The following is a 22,668-nucleotide window of genomic DNA, read 5'->3' on the forward strand; positions in this document are numbered from 1 at the left end:
CCTATAAAATACTTTTGAGGTATAGCTCTTTACTTTCTCCCATGAATTTTAAATTCATCTTGGGAATTGGCCAGGTATGTAATGAGCGAGCTTCACGCCATCCTGATCGTTCACAATTTGTAATATTTTGCAGTAATCAACATGATACCTTTTTAACACTTTCCCCTTGACCAAAAGACGTTTGTGAGGAAAGGACTAAATCGCAGCACGAGTCCTACTAAGCTTTGCACGCATCATTAAATGTAAGCATGTAAGGAGCTCCAGTATGGTTATCGGGATTAGAAATGTGGTTGATTCAGCAGTGGTTTTGACGCTGTGTGTTGGAGGAAGTAGTTAGGGCTTACAAGGGGCTTCTCACCTAGTAAATAGAAAAAAAACGCGTGCTTGTCAAATGCAGGGATATATATCTGTGTGAAATCTTTCTCCATTGGGTTGTGCAGGTTTTGGTATTTGAAGTGCTTATCTTGTTAAATGGCACGTGAATGTTACTGAGAAGTGGTTTTGCAAATTAACTTTCTAGGGTTTTGTTTAACAAAAATCAAATCTCACTGGAAGCTTGTGACACTTGCTGTAATAAAAAGATTATGGATAGCTCCTAATGGCTTTTAAAAGCTGTTTAATGCTGGTTATGTCAAAGTAAGCTATTAGGGTCATTTAATCTACTTGATTATTCATCAAGTTCCTCTAAAAGTATTCCATGCTTTTGGGTCTGTGAAAATGTGCATCTTGAGAAGGCTGCTTCACCACTTCACAGCCCTCAGTACAGAGCACATGTATGTAATAAGAAAACTGAAGAAAGGAAACTCGATTATATGTTTAGTGGCCCCAAGAACAAACAGGCTGTAAATCAATGCCCTTGTGTTGCTATAGGGTGAGCTTCAAGAAAAAAAGAACGTGTCTAGAAATAAGTAGTATTTAGGGAAGTTTGGTGAACTAAAATGGTGTTAATGGATTAGACCTTACTTAGAGTAATACTTCGAGTACTTACACATTTCTGTGAAACTTTGGTCAAATTGTTTTAAGGTTGGGTGATGCAGAGAAGGTCTGCTAATTGTTAGTTTCAGTGATGCAGTCAGATGCTACCACATAATTCCATGTGGACTGGGTAACCTTGGGGTACTTGGCACGAAGGGCTAGAAGTAGAGTAACGCGGTGAGTGCTTTGAGACCTTGTTTAGCGTCAGTGGCAATTGCAGCAACTTGGTGCCTTAGAAGATGAAGTTTTGGTCAGTAACAGAGCCCTAGTTCTGTCCTGAATAGGTGAATGTAAAGCAGACTGAGAAAAAGCATGTCTTTTGCTCACACTCAGCTGGCAGGGGAGAAAATGTGTGGGATAGTATGTATCTACCATGTGGCTCCGATGTCAGGACAGGTTGTGTTCAAGGAGTAGACTTCTGGGGAATCCAGACACCCAGAACAGCGGTGGAGAATTCTGTTCCACCGCATCTAGCTGCTCTGTTTCCTGCTTTATACAACAGGGAACAGAACTGCAAGTGGGCAGGTTGGAACGACCTGTAACCGTGTAATTTTGTATGGTCACAAAGAAAGTGACTAAATCTGCACCAATTTAGAAAAATGGGCAGAAAGATCTCAGCTGTCCTCTTAAAATGAATATAGCTTCTGACAATGGAATTTGTTGTTTGCTCTACAGTGTTGGTAAAACAAAAGTAAACAGACTTTGTGCTGGTGTTCAGTGTTTTTTTACAGAGTAGCATACTGATGATTGGATAATTGAATAGTAATTTCAGTGTATATTACAAAACTCTCTTCAACATTCAGCGTCAATAGTGGTGTTCTCTGTGCTGTTCCATTATGAAAAGAACAGGAAGGTATATCAGCTTGGTGAATTTAGTACTGGATGTTATTAATAAATTAATACAAATTAACAAATTGTGATTCACATAATGGAAAATGTTAACTTTTGTGAACTGAGCAACCGTAAGAGTGGTGGAAAGTGCAGCTGGCCTGATGGGAATTCACCTGGCTGCTCTCCCAATCCGCCTGTTTTCTCTCTCTCTGCGGGTGTAGGGTGTGTGTTAGGAGATGGAAATCCACTGGTAATTTTCAGCCGGCATACCCCTCAGGATCCCTAACCAATTGTTAGGAAAGCAGGCACAACATTTCTATAGTTGCAGCAGAGCCAAGGGATAAAAAAAAGCTGAGAATCAGGGAGTCATAACTGGCTCTCTGATGCTCCACATTTTCTGTGCCAAACATATGTTGGTATAGAAGAAAGTCTGACTCTAAATACCAAAGTGTGGGCAAGATTTAACTAAAGTTTTCTGTAAAAGAAACCAAAGCTCTAAACTGTTGCTATATTTTACTGCATCTGATGTGCGTATATGATCGTATAAATGGGCTTAACCAGTATGGTATTGCGTTGTAGCTGCTTATGAGACGTGCTGATACAATCCTAAGGGTAAAAACAAGGTTTGCTTTAACTTTGCAGGTAGCAGGCACTGTGTTCTGTTCCTAGGCAGACGTAACATATTTCTATAGTTAAAGGTCTGTAGACTCGAATGTGCAAAACCAGAAGTTTGAATGTGAAATTCACTACTAAATGTTTGTTAGCAAGCTGATTGTTTTTGTCCAGAGCATAAAAATGTTTTTATTTTCAATTCCCGCAAAGCACTGAAGAAAGTATTTAAATATATTCTGAATTAGCAAATAACTGAATTTTAGTACTGTAAAAAAGCCCAAATAAACAACAAAGAAGCCTTCTAAACAAAAAGCGCTTGAAAATACAGTAAGGCTATCTGGGCTGTTACAATGAAGCGTTTGTGGTGTTTATATTTGTATATGGACATAAATATGTTTTAGCACTCTCTTCACAGTTTATAGCTAGAAGTGTTTCTCAATTGTTGACTTCTCAATTCTGACAGAATGCCCGGTCCTCGTAACAGTTAGAGAGGAGCATGCAAACGTTCCTACAAGATTTTGGTCAGGTAAAACATTCTTATTTGCAGATAGACTGAGTAAATTAATGCCGTCTTTTGGGTAGCCTGTAATATTTCAAAGTCAGACCCACGGATGTGGTTCCTTCATCAGTGTTCCCCATGCAGTTGCCTGGGACACTTTCTCCCCCCCGCACGGTGACCCTCGGGGGCAGTGACAGACTGCGGAGTGCCAGGTTCCGTTTGCTCGTGTCAGACTGCTGGCTTACCTTTTTGTGCCCTAGTTCCAATGAGAAAACTAGGGCTGAGCTGAGCGAGGTGTGCAGAAATACAGGGACTGACTTAGAAACTTTTACAATTTAAAGCACTGTACTTGTTCCACACAGCTGCTGAGAGAATTGCCTCTGGTTACCTCTGGTTTTAACCAAACCCCTCAAAAGGCCATCAGATGTGTATGATCTTATCAAACCTCTTTTGTTTACTGTGGTCTTTTGAGGCTAAATGTGAGGGGTTACGAACTACTCCCCCGGTGGCAGCCCACCCTCTAGCAGCGTGTGGGTACTTGTATGTATTTTATTCTTGGGTATTCCCCCCGCCCCGCTTAGTGCCGCTCCTGAAAGCATTGCTGGGGGAGGGCATGTACGCTGCACTATCTGCCCGGTGAAAAACACGTACGTGGGTGCGGGAGGTGCCGGCGGCCTCGCTTAGGGGCCCAGCGCGGGGGGTGCCCCCGCCGGGGGGCCGCGAGGAGCGGGCCGCGGCACCCACCCCCCGCAGGTGTCAGGGCCCGGCCGCTGCCCCGGCCGCAGGGAAGGAAAGGGGCTCGTCGGGGAAGATGGCAGGCGGGCCGGCCCCGCCGGCCTGAGCGAGCACGCTCCGCGCCGCCCTGCTCTGCCTCCCTTCCCGGCCGGCGGGGAGGGGCCGCCCCGCCGCTCCCTGGGGCCGGCAGCGCCGCGGCGGGGGCCGCGGCTGGGCGCAGCCCTTCTCCCGGCACCGCGGCCGCCGCGGGGGGACAAGGGTCGCTCCGCTCCCCCGCACGCCGATCTGCTCCGTGTTTTCCGGGCCCTTCCCGTGTTCTCGGGGCCCGACACTCGAACGTGCTGCGCGGCGCTGGCCTCGGCGCCGCTCGCCATTGGCCGCGCCGCCATAGCCCCATGGGCGTGCGGGCCGCGTATTGGCCCGGCGCCGCCGTCCATCAGCCAGCGGCGGACTGCGTCAGGTTGGGTTGAGCGGCGTCCCCTTCCCTGCCTGTGTCTGGCGGCGGCTGCGGCTGCGGGGCCGGTGCGGGCGGAGGGGCGCAGCGGAGGGCGGCCCGCTCCCTCGCTCGCTAAGATGGCGGCAGCGGCGGCGGCGGCAGCGGCCGTGGCGCGGCTGGAGGGCCGGGAGTTCGAGTACCTCATGAAGAAGCGCTCGGTGACCATCGGCCGCAACTCGTCGCAGGGCTCGGTGGACGTGAGCATGGGCCACTCCAGCTTCATCTCCCGGCGCCACCTGGAGATCTTCACCGCTGCTCCCCCGCCGCCGCCACCGGCCGGCGCGGACGGGCCGCCGCCTCCGCCTCAGGGGGACCCCGCAGCTGCCGCCGGCGGTGGCGGAGGGGACTTCTACCTGCGCTGCCTCGGCAAGAACGGCGTCTTCGTGGACGGCGTGTTCCAGAGGCGGGGGGGCGCCGCCGCTGCAGCTGCCCCGAGTGTGAGTAAAGCGGGGGCCGGGCCTGCCGTCCTTCCTCCTCGTAACACCGGGGCCCGGCGGGCGCGGGCCCACCCGCCGGCGCCTCGCCGCACCGGGCTGCCCCGTCCTCCCCGGGAGGACTGGTTGCAGCGGCGGGGGTGGTGCCGCTGCTGCTCGCCTGCGCCGGTTGTCCCCGTTGCTGTTTGTCTGGCACATGGTGCGGTGACAGGCGGGGATGCGACCCCGTCCTAGCGACACGCGCGAGCGAGCGGTGCCCTAGGCCTCCTTCCCCGGCGCCCGGCACCACCCGGCCACCGGCGCCTCCGCCTGCTGCCCTCGAACGTGTCCTTCCTCCGGTGGCTCCGGCCCCGCCGGCACAGCCACCTCCCGCTCCGGCAGCCGGTGGTACAGGTGGGGAGCGTGGGACCCCGGCGGCTGACAAATGGTCACCCTCCTCCCGTGCCGGGTCTTGCACGTAGCAGTATCTGTTGTGAGTTCGGGAGCAAATCCGTCTGCAGCAGTGCTCGGAGGTATTGTAGTTAGCAAATAGAACTGGATACACCCTTGAGTATTGTTTACGTGCTTCAAAGGAAACTAGTCAAGTGGTTATCCACATATCTGGGATTTCTGAATTTAAGATCAGTGCTGAGTAAATTTTGTAACGCTCTCGGTGCTCTTGCAGGATGTACGGGGATTGTTTTGTGCGTGTGGTTGCCTTCTGATTTTGTGGTACTTTCTGCCTCTTTGCCTGATTGTAACGCTTATTTTTATGGGCAAACGGAGTCATCCACGTGAAATACTTGTGCTAGTTTTAGTGTTCTAAAATATGTGTTCCCTTATATGACGACAAATGTATTAAGAGTTTTTAAATGGTAGTACATTCCTTTACCATTACCAAACATTAACAGTCTTTGCAAAATTATTCTCTGGGGGAGTGTGCGAGGCCTACCTACTGCGTTTAAGGATATGCTGAACTGTAAATAAGTGATCTACGTTTTGAGGAGTCGTGTGTCGGAAAAGTGAAAGTGTTTTGGTTTAGTATATTTTAGCTGCCTTGACTAAGAAATACCTGAAAGGTTACGCATGTTTTACCTTTATAAAGCACGTGCCATTAGCGACACAGTCTTAATGTCTTTACAAGTTTTTAAAATGTGTTTAGGGCATTGATGGTGTGTGTTTTCTGCTTTGACATCTTAGTTTCCTCACCTGGTTCCTTTGTGAAAATCAAATTGTCTTACCTTTCTGCTTTCTAGGAAATGCTCGTTCTGAAAGGGTTTAACAGTGCCAGTACGTGTAGAGTTGTATAATCATGAATACAGTTGGAGGACTTGTTTGACCTTTAACTGTTACTTCTATTTTTGCTTTCTGCTCTTTAATGTTAATAATGATTTGGCATGTGGTTAATCTATATTTTAATCTAACACATTTATGAAATATAGATCAAATACTTCTTTTCTTTGTAAACAGTTTGGTATAATACACTAATTGCAAGCAAGTCAGTGTACATTATAGATGCTGATTGCAAACAGTCTAGAATTAGTTCGGGTAATGTCAGTAGCATTCTGTTAAATGCTTAAGACCTCAGGAAAAAAAACAAACCCCAACTACTTCTTCATGCTGTCCCTGTAATTATTGGATTGTAATTTATTTTAGTTCTTTCTTTCATTGCCACTTTTTAAGTGTAAGGAAAATCTTGAAGGGTTTTTTGTGTCACTTTTTATTGAACAATGATGAAAACTTCTGTGCAGTTAAAATTTCTTCACGAGTGCGTGTGGGTGGTGTTACAGAAACTAGCATTTGCTTGAAACTGACTGTGTTCAGTGATTACACCATTTCTTAGACTGCACACCAGCAGCCTTCAGTTTCAAGATCTGTAACCTGGTTGAAGTAGCTATCTCCTGGTTACAAAATGTAGGTGTGATCTTCCATCTAGTCTTGTAAATAAAAGCTTTGGCTAGAAACAATGGAGCAGTGTGTACACTGGGTGAACTAGGATTTCTTTAGTCAACAGGCATAGGGATGAGTTTTATCTTGAAGGGCAGGCAAAAGCTGCAGGGTCATAGTTTGATTGATGATTAAGAACAAATGCGGCTTCATTGCTTTTTTAAAAAAATAAATTTGTTCATATAAGGAAAGTCTTACTGGAGTTGTATAGGGAAACAGAAGTTTCATTATTTGCAAAGCTTTTTTTTTTTTTACTTTTTTTTTTTTTTAACACAGAAGCCTTCAGGCAAATTCAAAGCAGACCTTATCTGCTTATAGCAAGTCATTACTGTGAACTGTTCATGACTAATATTGTTTGTAGCCATGTTCTTGAGTTTCATTGTAAATTTAACTGGTCATGCTGAAGATGATCTCCTGGATTTTAAGAATCAGTTACTTCAGTATAATGTAAACATTAATTAACAGTTGAAACATAATTGGAAAGAAAGTAGTTTTGGTGTGAGTTCAAGATTGATGATTGCTAACCTCCAGTTCAGTAATCACAAGATCTATTTTTGTTGTTTTTTAATCCTACTGTGTTGCCAGAAATATGCTCTGCCTGTGACTTCACAAACATTTTTAATTTTAATGGCAGGTGAAGTTTAAAAAACCCAGGGTGGCCTGTTCCTTCTGATTGTTTTTAAGTGATCTTGGAAAGCAAGAATGGAGGGTCCATCTCTTTTGTCTAATAGTTAGTTACAGATGACTCCAAGTAAAATAGTTACAGACTTGAAATGTCACTAATAATCTATGTAGTTCCAGTGTCCTTGGCTTGTACACATACACAGCACAGTGTTTAAATATGATTGCATTAATAATGTTATTGAATTTCCTGTTTTTGGAAGGGAAAAACAAATACAACTTTGTGGTCTCCTGCAAAACACATTTTTAACATCTGCGGAAATTAAATTATTAATGTTAGAGTATACTTTTACCCGTAATAAAGGCATCTTTCTTTCTACAGATACAGATGCCATCAAACATGGAGTTATTGTGCATTAAGATAACTGTTCTGGTTGCTATTTTTAATGCTTCCCTGGAAGCCTCACTCACAATTCAAATGTTTAAGGTATCAAGCAGGAGGTAATAGCAGTGGGAAGTGTGTTTTTGTTTTTCCAATTCTTGACAGACTCGTGTAAGTACTTGTGTATATACAAACCAGCTATCATCTTGTTAGATTAGTAAGATGGGGACTGGGGAGAAAACCAGCAATTTTTTTGTTCATGTCCAGTAAGTAGCTCTCTTATCAATGTCATAACGCACAGAGGCATGGGATGAAGGAGGTTTTAGAGTTTCCTGTTAAATACACACAAATCAAAGCAGTTCTATCAGTCTTTTGCAGCTACCTTTAAGATGCATGGACTGTCACTCTCCAGTTCATAATGTTCATGCTTTTTAATTGGCTTCATTTGATGTTAGTCAAATTCCCCCTGACTTCAGTGAAAGCATTGTTAAGATATATTGCTAGGTAAATAATAACATTAGTGTTTGACTTTTGAGGTACTTGGCTTGAAAAAATAGGTTTTGTGCTGGGCGCAGCAGTTGTTGACAGAGCTCTTGTATACAGTTTTTGGAGAGGCAGGATTCCAGACAACTGATACAACTGGAAAAAGCAGACTTGCTCCTGGGTACAACTTAGCGCTGAAGTTGTTTTTGTTTAGTTTTTATTTTTGGGTTTCTTCAATGTGCTTGGTATATTAGCATTTGAATTCATAAAGATCCTGACATGTTCGGCTTGACTGTTCCAAGGTAATTTCTTGTTCATTTTGACAAAACCATAGATTTTGTATTTTAGTAATTACTTCTGGTTTTGTGGAAATAGATTTGTGAATCGTAAAACAAGTTATCATTAATATAAAAACAGCATTTCTAAGTCAGAGCAAAGATGTATCTAGAGTCCATTACCTTGCCTCCAAGAGTAGTCGGTACCGGATGCCTATGGAGGAGCATAAAAATGGATAAAGGAACATGGTTGTGTTGCCCTTGTTTTCTTTTGGATCCCAAAGTCAGAGCTGATTTTAACTCTTTTTGAGTTAAAACCATTTACTGTTTGCATTTTTTTTCCTCTTTTAAAAACTTGGGGTTTTTTGGATACCTGTAAACTTGCTGTAACCACAGCATCCTTGGGCAGTGAGTTCTGCAACATAATTGGAGCCCATGTTGGGAAAAATACCTCTTTTGCTGAGTTTTTTGAACTTGATGTCTGGCAGTTTCATTTGATGCAACTTAAGTTAGTTCTTTTATAATAAGAGACTGTAAATAATTCTCCCATTCTGTCATTCATTTTGTATTTATATTGCTGAGAATGGGAGTTCTTACAGTAAGCCATGTCAAGTATGTTATACTTTAGCTTAACGTCTACTAAGTCAAGCCTGTATGGCTGCAAACTAAAAAAATTACGTTTTCGTGCTTTTCTTCCTAGTATACAGAGGGCTGAATCCATATTTTTAGTTTGGTCTTGTGGTCTGGATCTACAAAGTGGGTTGCTTACTGCCTTGTAAGTAGTAGAAGCTTTCCTGCTGATGAAAGCCACTGGATTCTGAACAAGGATCAAACATAGCTATCTGCTAAGTAAATTCTGTGGAAAAGTTTGTGTTCAGCATTACCTGAGCAAGAAATAGTGCAATATATTTTAGAGAAGCTATAATGTATCAATGCACTTCTGTCATCTTGTTGCAGTTAAATTACATGCAGAAATGTGATTGCCGTATGAGTTAGAGCTGTGGCTGCATGCATGCTCAATGAAAATTTCTCACTGGAAACAACTGAGGTTTGGCTGAACAGTTGATGTGAATGGATCGTAACATCTCCTTAGGTAATGTTACTTGCTAGCTTAGGAAGAATATTCTTTGTTTTTAGCTTATGGCTTATGTTTTAAAGATTTTTCTCATGAATACAGGTGTTAGATACTTTAAGAAATCAAACAAAACACTTTTTTTCAATGACTATGTTTGTAAGTATAGATTAATACCTCAGGCCGGATTGGCACTTGCTTTTTCCCTTTCTTGACAATGCTTTTGATAGATAGAGTTGTTTGTGAGGAAGACAGCTGGCTGAAATGGTTTTGAGCCCTTATGATTGATTTGTCTTCAGAGGAGTATTTTGGAGTTCCATACTGGTTGTATTAAAACTATGAATTACTTGCAAGTAACCTTGAACTGTAAAACTAAGAAATGTTGGACTTGGCTGTGACTTATGAATCAGACCTCAGAAATTTTTATTCACTTTCTTTAGCAGACGCTGTGTCCCATGCCATAATGACTAATAAGGTTAACTGGGCTGTATTTATAGGTGTTTTTTTGGCTACTTTAAAGTAGGATTTGCAAATGTCAAGCTCAGTAGCAGTAGTGTTCTCACATAAGCAGATCTGATTGAAAAGGAATGTGGGAGGAAGAAGGTAGAGCACATTATTTGAAATGAAAATAGATGAGCGTGAAGTTTTTATAGTCATAATTTATGTTACAGTTGTTTCTGTCATCTCTTTTTTTTTCATATTCCCTTCTCAATTGCACACCCCTTATGAGCAACTTCTTTTTGTTTCTGAAACAATGTTGCAAATTGTCATACACCATTCAGGTGGCTGAGGTAAAGCTTAAACAGTTTTATATTTGGAGTAATTGGCGTTTGCCTTGCTTTTTATCTTGTTACGATTGACATGTATATGAAACTTCCTTAATCAATTCTACAATTTTACTGATTTTACAAATGTTCTTACATGTGTAGTTAGCTAGCTATAGGAGTAAGTACATTCTTTGTATAGCTATTTAAAATACTATAAACTGGGAAGTCATCTTAAAAAATTGATGGTTTCTTTATTGCCTGTTAAGTTCCAGTTCTAGGACAGAAGCAAGATTAGTGTTGTTTTGGCTTAAAAGTGCAAAGTTAGTATTAAAACTGCCTGTTCCAAGAATCCATAGCTGAAAGAGAGTTTTGAGATTCTTACCTTCAGTTATGATAGTGAAGTAAGAGATAAGTAAATTAAATCATTCCGTTGCTTGGCATTGATTAAATCAAGATACAATACTGATATTCAGTTGTGAAATGCACTGTGTTTAAATGTAGGAAGAGACAACTTTTGCTATTGGATAAATGTAAATTAAACAGGTTAATAAAGTAAGTTAATCTTTCACCCTTGCTTTTCAAAATGAATGTGTATGATTAATTTGCTTATAGTTAGGAAGTGCCATAGTTTTGTAAATATTAATCCTTCGTGAAGATAGATGTGTTTTAGAGAATAATTCTGCTATGAAGGAGTTTCTGCTGCGATTAGTTTGGTGGTTTTGGAGAAATTCTGCCACTGTTCATTTTGGTGTTTTGTTTTGGGTTTTTTTTGTGTTTTGTTTTTTTTTTTTTAAGCATATGTAATTCTCAGGCACAAAGCAAAAGATTTTTTTCACAGTCATGCCTAAGCTATTCAAAATAAGATGATTGTGCATCTGATTTCCTGTATTTTTCAGTAGATACAGCAGTGCCTCCAAGACCTCAAGTCCCATTAACTTACGTAAAATTATGTAAAACGCTGGAAAAAATATAATTTCAAAGAAAATTGTGAATTTGTCACGTGGTATAGTGTGAGGCCATGTCTTTTGCAGCCTAGAAGGAGCTTTCACAACAATCTTGTGTTTACTAATAAGCTGATGTCTTTCGTGGAACTTCATACTGAACTATTGGGAAGGTGGTGGTTTTAATCTGCTGTCTTGCTTGTTTTAATGATAAAAAGTTGATGTGTAGTGACATTTGTTTCCTGCGACTTCCTGCCTTTAAGGAGTTTTTTGACCTAGATAAAGCAGTCAGAGGGGAGGAACCATATTTATTCTGCAGCTATTCCACACTGGATGGCATAGAAAATAAGCGTTAGATTCTTCAGTTAAGATTTCATCACTACTGTTTTATCACTGAAGTGTGCTAAGGCTTTAGTAAGTTATTTGAAGAGGTAGTGCAAATCTGTATTATTTTGTAATACATCATTTTTTATAGTGCTAGAGAAGGTCTGTACATAATTGGAGTCTTTGTTTCTTCACGTGCGTTTGCGTGATTCTGCTGCAGCTACTGCATGTGCTTGTGTGCTGTTCTGTCCTTCTCATTAGTGTTGCTAATCATAAACTTTTCCAAAACACTGTCTTCGTGTGCTGTACAGTTGAGTATTTGTGGGAGTAAAATTTTCAATATTCAGAATTTCAGTATGTCTTAATGAATATTGATATGGACACATCACCTTTTTATATGTCCGTGTGCACCAAATAAAATGAAAAACATGAGCAGATTGACAAACAGTTATGTCTGTGCTAAACTAAACATTCCTGTTGACTTCAGCAAGACAGCTCATGTGGATAAAGATGCATATGGAATTGAGCATTTGTAGAATCAGAGCTGTAAAGTAAAAAGCCAAGAGACATGTCATTATCACAGCTTTATGAAGCATAACAAAATTAGTATAAAGTTGACTGGAATTAATTTTAATTCAGTGTTAATTTAAGGTTTTTACATTAAGAATTCTGGAAGGCATCTCCAGCCAACCCCCTGCTGACAGCCGAAATGACTTCAGCTTTAGATCGGACTGTTCAGCACCTTGTCCATTTGAATTTTGAGTATCTCCACGGATGAAGATAACATGACTATATAAAATGCTTCATGTAACTACAAACCCATATTGAAAAAAAATAATTCTGTATTTCCAGTAGCAGAAATTTGGGAATACACAGGCTGGTTAGCATAGCGTACAGCTTAGAATCCTGGAACCATAGGATGGTTTGGGTTGGAAGGGACCTTAAATATTACCTAGTTCCACCTCCCTGCCCTGGGCAGGGACACCCCCCACCAGCCCAGGGTGCTCCCAGCCCTGTCCAGCCCGGCCTTGGGCAGTGCCAGGGATGAGGCACCCACAGCTACCACCCTCACCGTAAAGAATTTCTTCCTAATATCTAGTCTAAATCTGCCTCTTTCAGTTTAAAGCCATTCCCCCTTGTCCTATCACTACATACTTTTGTATAAAGTCTCTCTTAGTTTAGCGTTAAATAATGAAAAAAAATACTTGATCGCTACTTGATATTGTTGATGTGGAGTAAATGCAATTGCTGATAAACATTTACTGATTATATCAATGTTGGTAGATACTGTCCTCACAAAAAATGGACTTGGTTAATCCAGTTAGAAAAAACACAAAGAGAGAGAGAAACTCAGAAGGTATGCAGGCCTACCTAACAGGGTAGGAAACTGTTCTGAAAAGTAGTAGTAAAGTGCATTTGAAAGTCATGAGTATACTGAATTGATGTGTCAAAAGCAGTGTGATGTGATGATTGTATGGAAATAGGGGAGCTGTATCAGGGAGTACTGAGAGGTGCTGGAACTTCATGTGGTTCTGGAATCGAAATTTGTGTTAAACAGCCTTGCAGAACTGCAAAGAGTTTAAGGGGATGATTGCTAAAAAGAAGGCTGTAGGAAATCCCAAATAGTGAGGGACTTCAGGAGTTCGGTATGTTTGTCTTATCAAAAAGGAGTGCAAGATGGCTGAGGTGGTGTATATACACTTTTATGGGGATGAATTAGAGTACTGAAAGGCTTGCTAATGTATCCCATACAGCTATAAAACCCCAGAGGCTGTAAAGTAAACTCCAAGGTTTGAAGTAAGCGCATATTTTTTAGCAGTGTTGGAACAGCTTGCTAGGAACAGTGGTGGTATCTCTATTTCACTATCTTCTGCTGATCAAAAATAGATACCTTCTTGGAAAAAGTGCTTTATAAAAAAAAAGAAACCACACACCCACCAACCTTGGTATAGTCAGACCTGGTGATTAGGTGCAGTATAGGTATGGTTGGGTAAAATTTTATGGCTTATGGCTAGAAGAGGCATAGGTAAATGAAGCGTTTTAGTTGTCCAGCCTTTACTTCCCCTGCAAGTCTTTTATAATAATCTCCCATTGGGTTATAGCAAGAGACTTTTTTATAATGTGTTTTAACAAGGAGTCAGCACTTGGCTTGTTTTTTAATTAAAATTGTTTATAAAGCATCAAACATCCAGTTGGGCATTTGCTTGTTTACATTTGCCAGTAGTGTTCTCACATGCAAATGATTTTGATACTTTTGTTCATTATCATCTTAGTCTTCATACTGGAGTACAGTATGAAGTTCCTAAGATCATTTTCTTATACAGTGATTCTTCAGAAATTCTTGTTCTTCAAATAAATCTTACATATTGCTCATGAGGTATAAGCCTCTTAGTTTTCTTGTTGATAAGTCAGGTTAGCGTGTAATAGAAGAAGTGTTTACACCTTGTACTGAAATTAAATTCAGGTTTTCTAAATCACTTAAAGAAATTAAGATAAATGTGTGGGTTTGGTTCAGAGATATGGACGAACTAATGTGTTGCTTTTAGAAGTTGCTTTTAAATTCTAATTTTTACTGACATGTTGCAGTATGGGAGCAGATAATTGGCTTACCCTTTTCCATCTTCTTTCCTTTTTTTCATTTTTTTCCTTTTTTTTTTTCCCCAGCTGGGAAAAAATAGTTTACCTGCCATTGAAGCATCAATTTACTCAAAAAAGTATACCTGGAGTCTCTTAGCATGGGGCACGATATAGTGTTTTACCACTTGTTCATAAATAAGACTTTCACCTTACATACAAACACATAAATATCCAGGGGTGGAGTGGGATTTGTTTTAATTGATTTTGATTTTTTTTTCCCCTCCTTTTTTAAGACTGAGAATACATGAAAAATTTGATTCATCGCTTTGTGTTGTCCTACAGACATACTTGGGGTGTTCTAGGTGGAGTATTATTTAAGCAGACAAGGCACATACACACAGTTTATGTGTTTTAGTAGTAGGCTGGCTTGTTGGTTACAGTATGAGTGCAGTAAGCGCACAGGGAAAGTAGTTGGAAAGTATCAACAATGGAAGCTGACTCTTAAGAAAAGAATTTCTCTCCTTAGGTGATACTGCTATCTTCTGGTCTTTCTAAATGGTGAAGGTGGCCTATGTAACGATAAGGGGAGACAGAGTTTTAAATAAGATTAAAAAGAGTAAGGCTTAGACAAGAGAAGGGTGAGCGTACTCATGCAAAATTCTGTGTGGGGATAAGTTCAGATTTGAAGCAGAGCAAGCTGATTATTTAAGCAAGCAAAAAAACTGTAAGAAATAATGGTAAAGAGGATGATTTTAGCATCATGCCATGCACAGATTAGAAAAAATGGAAGAGATTAATTCTGTTACTGCATGGGAGAGATGAGGATATAGGCCAATGTGTTTTACTTCAGGATATGGACAGGATATTAGTGGTGTTTGTAGTTGTTATGTGAGGAGAAATGAAAGGGGTTTGCTGGGAGGCTTGGAAAAAGATTGGAAAGATCATCTCAAGTTTAAGACCTGAGACTGAGAAGTAATACAACTGTTATCCTTGCAGAATGTAAGGAGGCTCTGGCTTTGGTATTTAATTTGGGAAATGTGATTCAGAAGAATCTGGGGTCTTGCTCTTCCAGAAGCATAGGCTGTGCTTTCATGAGCATCTGAGCTAATCTCGTGTTTCACTGCTGCTGGAATGAAGCATGGGAGGGGAAGGTCTTGTTTTCTGCAGTGCTTCCAACTGCAGGTTGTGCTGGCCTTGAAGCTCATCAGATGTTCTGTGAGCTGCTGATGTCTGCTGTTTTAGCTATTTTTGGGTGGTTTTCTGTTGCATTGAAGTGGCTCACAGAGAGGTCTGGCAAGCAGTGGAGCTGGCATGAAGTATGTGGTGGGCCTGCACAGACTTTCGGCAACAGTCAGCTTGCTGTGTCTTGTGGAATCATACATTAAAGAATTGCAGTTATAAGAGCCGTTAATGCTCTATGAAATAAAAATGGAAAGGAAAAGAAAGATCCAAAACAGTAGAAGAGAAGACCAGAAATAATTCTAGTGTATGAAAAAAGCACTTGCAATGTAATATAAAAATGTTTAAATCCTAGAAGTTCTTGAGACAGCATGCTTTTTGATAAAGGGGTTTACAAAGTATTTGTTTTAAGCTAAAAAATAATGTAAAAAGTTAATCTAAGTAGACGGGATGCTGAGATGACTTAGTTGTGTCACACCTTTGGTTAATGTGTGCTTTCTGGCCCTTCTTAAAAATCTCTGCATAAACGTGAATGAGAAAATCCCTGGAGAAGAAGAGGTGCAAGTTGGCTGTGGATCACCTCATAGCAGAGGACAGATTATTGTATGGTCTTCATTCCATATGCTAAATCATCAATACCTCCTGCTTAAAGGTGGACTTTGCTCCATAGGTCATTATCCAGTTTGGTGGTTTTAGGTACATTGTAGGCTAGGGAAGTCACAAGCTCTAGGGAAAATGGAACATTAGGGATACAGTGAAGGTAGATGGCCCTTGTTAAAATTTTATGTGTTTTGTTTGTAGCTGTATCCCCATCCCACCTCCCTTCTGCCAGCTCTGTTGTCTTGGAAAGCAGACTTTTCTACTTACAAGACAGGTGACTGAGTAGAGTTTGTGCAGCATTCTATCATCTTACTGAAAGAAAATTATTTTATAAGAACATTTTTAAACTTTTCTGTATTTTCCGTGTCCTTTATTGCAGGGGCTGCTATATCTGTGGTGTTTTTTCACAAAATACATAAATCTCCTGAAGTTGACTCTGCAGGTAGATCAGATGTGACTTGGATTTTCCGTGTTGTCTATTGAGGGTCTCTGGTAGGATGCAAACACCTCAAAAAAAGAAGAAAGTTGTCATTTGAGAGAGCTTGCTCTTTGCCTTATTTATGCAGGATAGTAAAACCAGACTGCTATTTAAGGCAAATGTGTTAGTAGTTAATAAGTAAGTTCAGTTGATCCAGCCTTCCAAAAGTACTTAAGTAGCAGGCTTGAAAGTAGCTGTGCACGTGCTTCCTGTTCTGATCTAACGTGACTTCTCACTGTCACTCTGAGGCTCCCTTCAGAGGGGATGAGGTAAAACGTTTAAGAAAAACAATCATTTGGAGGAGGAGCAGATTGTAACAAAAAATGTCCTGCGTTTCCAGTTTAGTACTCAGTGGACTTGGATGCTGACAAAAGTTAGGAGGAGTGAATTACATAAATCATCAGTCAAAATCCTGTTTATAACTTCCACAGAGGTAAGCATTAAATAACGTATTGAGCAAAGATGTGTTAAAGGAAGCAAGTTATTTCCTTTCCTTACACATGTGAATATTCTGGGTGTGGCTGGGTTAGGTTCAGATAAGATTTCTACTAAGTATTCTGCCTGATCTGTCTTGCACACTTGTTTTGGGGTAACCAAGTGAAGCGCTTTTGTGTGTGTCGATCTGACCCAGGATGTTCTTTTATCAGGTACAGGGGGGTTGATGGCTTTGATCCTTTCTGCCCTTTCATCTTACTAACTATATTCGTTTTCGCTTTTTAGTAGCATGAGGGGCTGCAAGCCAGACAGTGAACTGTTACGCTGTTCAAATGATAAGAAAACACTGCTTTGAAGAGTATGCAATCTATTCTTAAGTAACTTTATTAAAATTACTAGATTGGGTAATAAGATTCTCACAGAATGATGACATTCACCCTCATGCAGTCCTACTTCCAGTGATACTATCAGGAGTCAGAGTACAGCCTTCTTCCTGGCAGCACTTTTGTAGCTACATCACTGAGTTGAAGAACAAATGCAGTAGTTTAAGGTGGTTACCCTCTGGTATGAATGTGGGTTCTGAAATGAATGCAGAACTGAGCTCTGAATTTTGGATGGGCTTCACAGTTTGTGGGTGATTATAGTATTACTCATCCAGCTTTCTAGATATTGGTAATCGCTACAAACGTTTTTGGACCTGGAAACCACAGTGTGTATGTCAGTTGAAACGTTCAGATGACAGGCACATTTAGCAACATGGGAAAGAGATGCAATAGGTAAAAACCACAGTAGAACTTAAGTTGTTTGTTTATCTTCTTGAATTGAAATTCAAGCCTTTGTTTTTAAAAACTTTTCCTGGTATTGGTCTGTCCATGAAGATGAAAAATGCAACTAGCCTGTATTATCAGCAAATTCCAGAACCCTTTAACAGTGCTTAAATGCCTTGGGAGCCCTGGCAAGACAAAATAACCTTCTGCAGTGAGTGCTACAAAGCTGTAGCATTTTGCCTGTTTCATTGGTTAGTTCTTGACTAGCTGCATCCCTTCTCCCTCTTTTTTTTTTTTTCTTTTTTTCTTATTTCTTCCGAAGGACGACTCTGAGGAGTGCTGCTCTTTGAGCAGAATCACATAGTGACTTCAGAAATTCTTGTGAGCTGTGTAGGTTCGTTTGGGTGGTTAAGCGGAGGAATGGGGTGAGATGGAGGGAACAGCAGCAAGCTGACAACAAAACAGGCTTTTCTGGAAGTGTTTCATTTTTACTCAGTCTTTGCTTGAATATCAAATTCTGAATGTCCAGGCTTTCTGTAACAAAACTTTCTTAATTATAACTGAGATTCTGCCAGGATTCTGTTAGAACTTCTTAAAAAATGTAATTTTCTTAGCTGTTTTCTGTTTTGAATCTTCTTCTGTGGGCTAAGGTGCTGGTTTCCCATATAGTAATTTTTTTCTTAACTGCATCATAGGATATAGGAAATACTATCTCTTTCAGATAGAAGAATTTGGCACTAATGAAATGTTAAAGAAACTTGTCAGAAGATGAAATGGGAAACCTCATTCACAGTGGGAGAAGAATTCAGATCTTTCCACCTGTCTCTGTTTTAAAGATGCAAGTTAAATTCTGAAAGCACTTTGTGATCAAGATTTTTAAAATTCTTTCATTAATTTTGGCCTGTTGTGAATAGCTTTTACTGTCTGCTGCAGTACAGGCAGCCAGAGCAATCATCTGCAAGCACACCCTAGTACACAAATGTTTACTTTTCTGTCAGTAGTGAAATAACCCTGCTTGTTTTATGGTGTGGTTATTCTGAGGTTGGAAGATTGTTGAGCCTGGAAGAGATCACTAACCCCAGCTTGCTACTTAGCTATAAATAAGTTTGGTCTGCTGTGGGCTAGTAAGTACTCAAGATTCTTATGTGAGGTTATTCAGTATTTTCTAAAGGTTATCGGCAAAATGGGTGTTTTTAAGCCTTTAAAGAAAAGAAGCATGCAAACCGAGAAATGAGAAAGGGAGAGGCAAAAAAAGTGCCAAAGAGACGAAGCATGTGAATGTAAATAACTCAGCCCTCAGTCAGAAGGATAAAACAAAATTTATAAAAGTTTTAAGTTTGGGGTTAGTGTTTTGAAGTTATTTTGGCTTAGTAGTAGCTGAAGAAAACATTACTCATATTTGTGTATGCATATTCTTTGTGTTAGCTGGAATGTGGCTGATAAGTGTGCCATAAAATAATGGAACTTCATCTGAAAATCTTTAAAAGTATGGTTATGTAGATGACAAAGTAGCCATAATGTGAGAGAGTATGATTTTGACCACTTGGAGAAATAACAGGGTAGTAGACAGGGAGAAGAGGCTGAGGAAGGTGTTTCTGAGGAATCAAATTTGGAGGTTTAATCAGAAACGTTGGCTGTAAAAATAGTCTTTTCTACAGTTTTAGAAATTAAGAAAAACCTGCAGTTGTGGAAATTAACATGGGAGATGACAGCGTAGAAATATGTTGTCCAAGTCCCTTTTTTGTTTGGGGTGACCTGAGCAGGTAGGATGTGGTTTTGGCAGTTTTCATAATACTCTGTTCCATTCTTGTACTGAAATGTGTTTACATGCCTTATCTCCAAGGTAAACAATCGTGTCTGCAACTTTTTCTTTTTGCAGCGACGTATGGTATTAGTTAGGTGGTTTTCTTGTTCTTCCAGTTAAATTTCTTGTCTTGAAGGTCTGAGTAGTTTAGGGTTAATTACTTTTGGATAAATACAGGTAAGTACCAGGGGGGTTGGGTGCCTGTTGCAGTGACATTGCATTTCAACTTGGAGATCCCTGGGCTCTGATTAAGGAAGTGTTGGTTACTGGATGTGTTACACTAATGCAATTTTGTCCTACTTGAGACTGTTTTGTCTTTGTGATAGCTGCTTGTTCAAACTTTCCCAAGGGATTGAAAGAAGAGAATATGTATGACTGCTGTATGTTTTTTATAGGGACGTTTTATGGTAAATAAATTGCTGACTAAGAACATACTGACAGTGTCTGATACAGAGAGAGCAAGAAGTTGGACTGATAAAGTTCTTCACTGAGTGAAGGAGACTTTTATTTTTAAATCCGAAAGGACCTTAGATACTTGTATTGTGGTGGTTCACACCATCTTTAAGTCATTAGAATAACCCTCTTAAAGGTGTTCTAAATGGAGACAGGATTTGACTTGTGCAGGTAATGATTTAATACAAAAAAATACAAAGGAAAGAAAAATCACTCTAGGGAGTTTAAAATTAAAGTACTACAGGATGGCTATTCAGAAAGGAAGTAAATAGGTCTGATTGTAGCCACTGCTTTGAATGCAGAAGGGGTTGATGTGGTCAGAAATTGGCATACAGTAGTGAGGTGGTGATCCTTTCTCAAATGATCTGTCTGTGTCAGCACTAGAAAACTTTCTTGGTATAACTTTCACAGAGATGGAAATGACTCTAAAGCGGAGAGGTAGAGCTGGCTGTTACAGAAGGCAGGTATTTGAAGTTGCATTTTTGAACTCCAGCTGAATTCAGGGTTTTTTTCTTTATGTTTTGGAGTATTAAAACTGCACCATTGCATTCCATTGCATTTCATTGTCATCCGGGCAATGGGCTGCATCATGTTCTGTATTGCTATGTTTGAGACTGTGAATGCGTAGAGAAGTTATGCACAGCTTCAGAGTGTTGCTGTTCTGAAGTTTAAATGCACACACATCTAATCCATAGCATGGATCCAAGCAGAGTTGCCTCTAAGAATCACAGATACTACAGTAGTAATTTTATATAATCTTACATAAACTGAGTCTACTGGTTTTAAAAGTTGCTTCACACTACCACTGGTTATATTTAATATAAGCTTTTCAAATGAGTTAGTGCCAAGCAAAGCATTGTTTGGAGTATGGAGAAATAACCTGCAAGCCAAAATTAGCGTGTATTCATTTTGAGTGGTGTGTGTTTCGTCAGGGCTGCCCAGATCATGTCGTCCCTAAAGGCAGCGCATTTCAAATTTAAATGTTTAAGCTATTACAACATGGAACATGCTGGTGAATGGTGCCAGTAACATACGCTGAACATATGACCAGCACATGCCCCCACTTTAGTGTAGGCCATGAATTATTTAGTTTGTGTTCCAAGCTGTTTATTTCTGAGTTTTTTCCCCCCCTCTGTTAGTGTCAAGCATGGAGCCTTTTGTTTCTTTTCTTCCCTTTTTTGCTCTTGTTATTGATTCTGTATTTCCAAAATTTTCTGCTGTGTTTACCAGCACCCCCACTCCTATTTTGTGCTCGTTCTTTTAGGATGCAGTGCTTGCTATCTAACATCGTTGTGTTGTTGAAGCTGTGGAGACCAGTCTGATCATTTTAAACTTGAAAATGAGAGATAAAATGACCTTATACATAATCTTTCGGGACTTGGTCTATATTCATTAGTTAGCTGTGATACCCTTCTTTGTGTGAATTTTTTTAACAGTTACGTTTAGTATCGGTGAAATGGCCGTGGATTTCCTTCATCCCTAAGTCATCTTTGGCTAGATAAAGGGTGTTAAGCATACACTCCATAGGCCTGTTCTGAACTTTAAAACCATTTTCGATCGCAGCTCAAGTTCTCAGATGGCTTGTGCGTCTTTAGTGGCAGCAACTTTGTGCTGTGGATTCTAGTACAAAAATCTAAGTGAGCACTGACCCAGACTGACAGTTTTGGGGGGTTCTGGGGAGCAACAGTCAATAAAACTTAAAGGTACATACAAATATGTAACATCTTTGCACTGCATTTTATGACATTTTTATGGACCTGATGGGGTCAGGCTTGACACAAAATTAATTTGACTTGGTGAGCTTTTTAGAATGCATCATCTCAGAATTATTTGTGTGCGCTGTCGGTAACAGGTTTAACGTTGCACACTTCTTTATATAGATTATTCTTTTAAATTCGGTTTTCTTCTGAGGGTGCACTGAGTTAAAGTTACACTGGTACTAAAAGCTCTTCTGCTTCTCATGCTTACTATATTGGTAAGCTTTATTTTTCAAGCATTTGCAGGTGTTTTAAAGTCTCTCTCATTGTTCCTGGTTTTAAAAGTTGTTTTCTTTTTTTAATCTTCACATTAGATTTGTTTATATAGTAGTACAGTTTTATGAAAACATGGACAGCACTTTCTCATTGTTTTAAGCATACCTGTATATAAGATTCGGGCTGTGAAGGTAAGCTGTAACTAACCCTTTGGTTTCAAGGTTAGTTAAAACAAGCTAATTGGGGAGTTAGAGCTGAAAGAACCATTCTGTTCTGTACTCTGGTGTTAGCTCTGGTGTTCACATTGTGTGCTCAAGACAGATTAGTTTACTGGTAGGCCTGAAAAACAATCCCTTGGAAGAGGAGGAGAGAGGCAGGTTCAGGATTAGTTTTCTGTCAAGTCAGAAGTGCAGGTTTTTTCCATTACCAGATGGGAAGAAATGAATTCAGATTGATAAAGTGTCTTCACAGTATCTTATGTAGCAAGTTTTATCAGCATTTGAGCCAATCTAAAGGTTTTTTGCTCTTGAAAGAAAGATCTTGGTCATTCATTCTAGTTCCTGATCCTGGTTCCAGGGTCCACCTGCCTCCTTGCACTGGCTCTGGCACCAGTAGGTCCCTTCTTAGCTGGTTCTCGCACTAGACCCAGAGAATACTATTTTCCTCTTAAAAATTTTGTTTTGCTGGGTTACTTGGTGCTGCATTATTAAGTTGAATCAGCTTGCTGAGGGGCCTGACAAGCCCTACACTTAGCAAAGAAGTCCCTGGACTCCTACTCCATGGACAAAAGAGCTACATAATGTTTCTGGAAACTGCTTCTGTGGGGACTATTGGTTCAAAGTCAAAGATGCTATCCACATACCTCAGAAGAGGAACAACAAAAAAAAAAATAAGTAAAAGGTGACCACTGGACAATGAAGTTGGACTGGAAAAGCAACAAAAATGTGCTTGTACTATTTTTAGTAGTTTCCAAAATGTTTGTATGGTTGATGGTCCTCATTTTGCACTTCACCACACAAATCCCTTCAA

At 40.4% G+C, this 22,668-nt stretch overlaps 1 protein-coding gene across 1 annotated transcript in view; it reads left to right on the forward strand.

Moving 5' to 3' along the window:
* Positions 1-3,889: 3,889 nt before the first annotated feature.
* FOXK2 (forkhead box K2) overlaps positions 3,890-22,668 on the forward strand; it is a 49,020-nt gene continuing 30,241 nt past the window's right edge. Inside the window, 2 exon segments of the mRNA XM_040579945.1 lie at positions 3,890-4,555; positions 4,557-4,585. Of these exon segments, the coding sequence (XP_040435879.1) occupies positions 4,226-4,555; positions 4,557-4,585 (359 nt within the window). The 5' untranslated portion in view covers positions 3,890-4,225.

The sequence above is a fragment of the Falco naumanni genome, chromosome 1 (assembly GCF_017639655.2).
Source record: "Falco naumanni isolate bFalNau1 chromosome 1, bFalNau1.pat, whole genome shotgun sequence".
NCBI classification, from domain to species: domain Eukaryota; kingdom Metazoa; phylum Chordata; class Aves; order Falconiformes; family Falconidae; genus Falco; species Falco naumanni.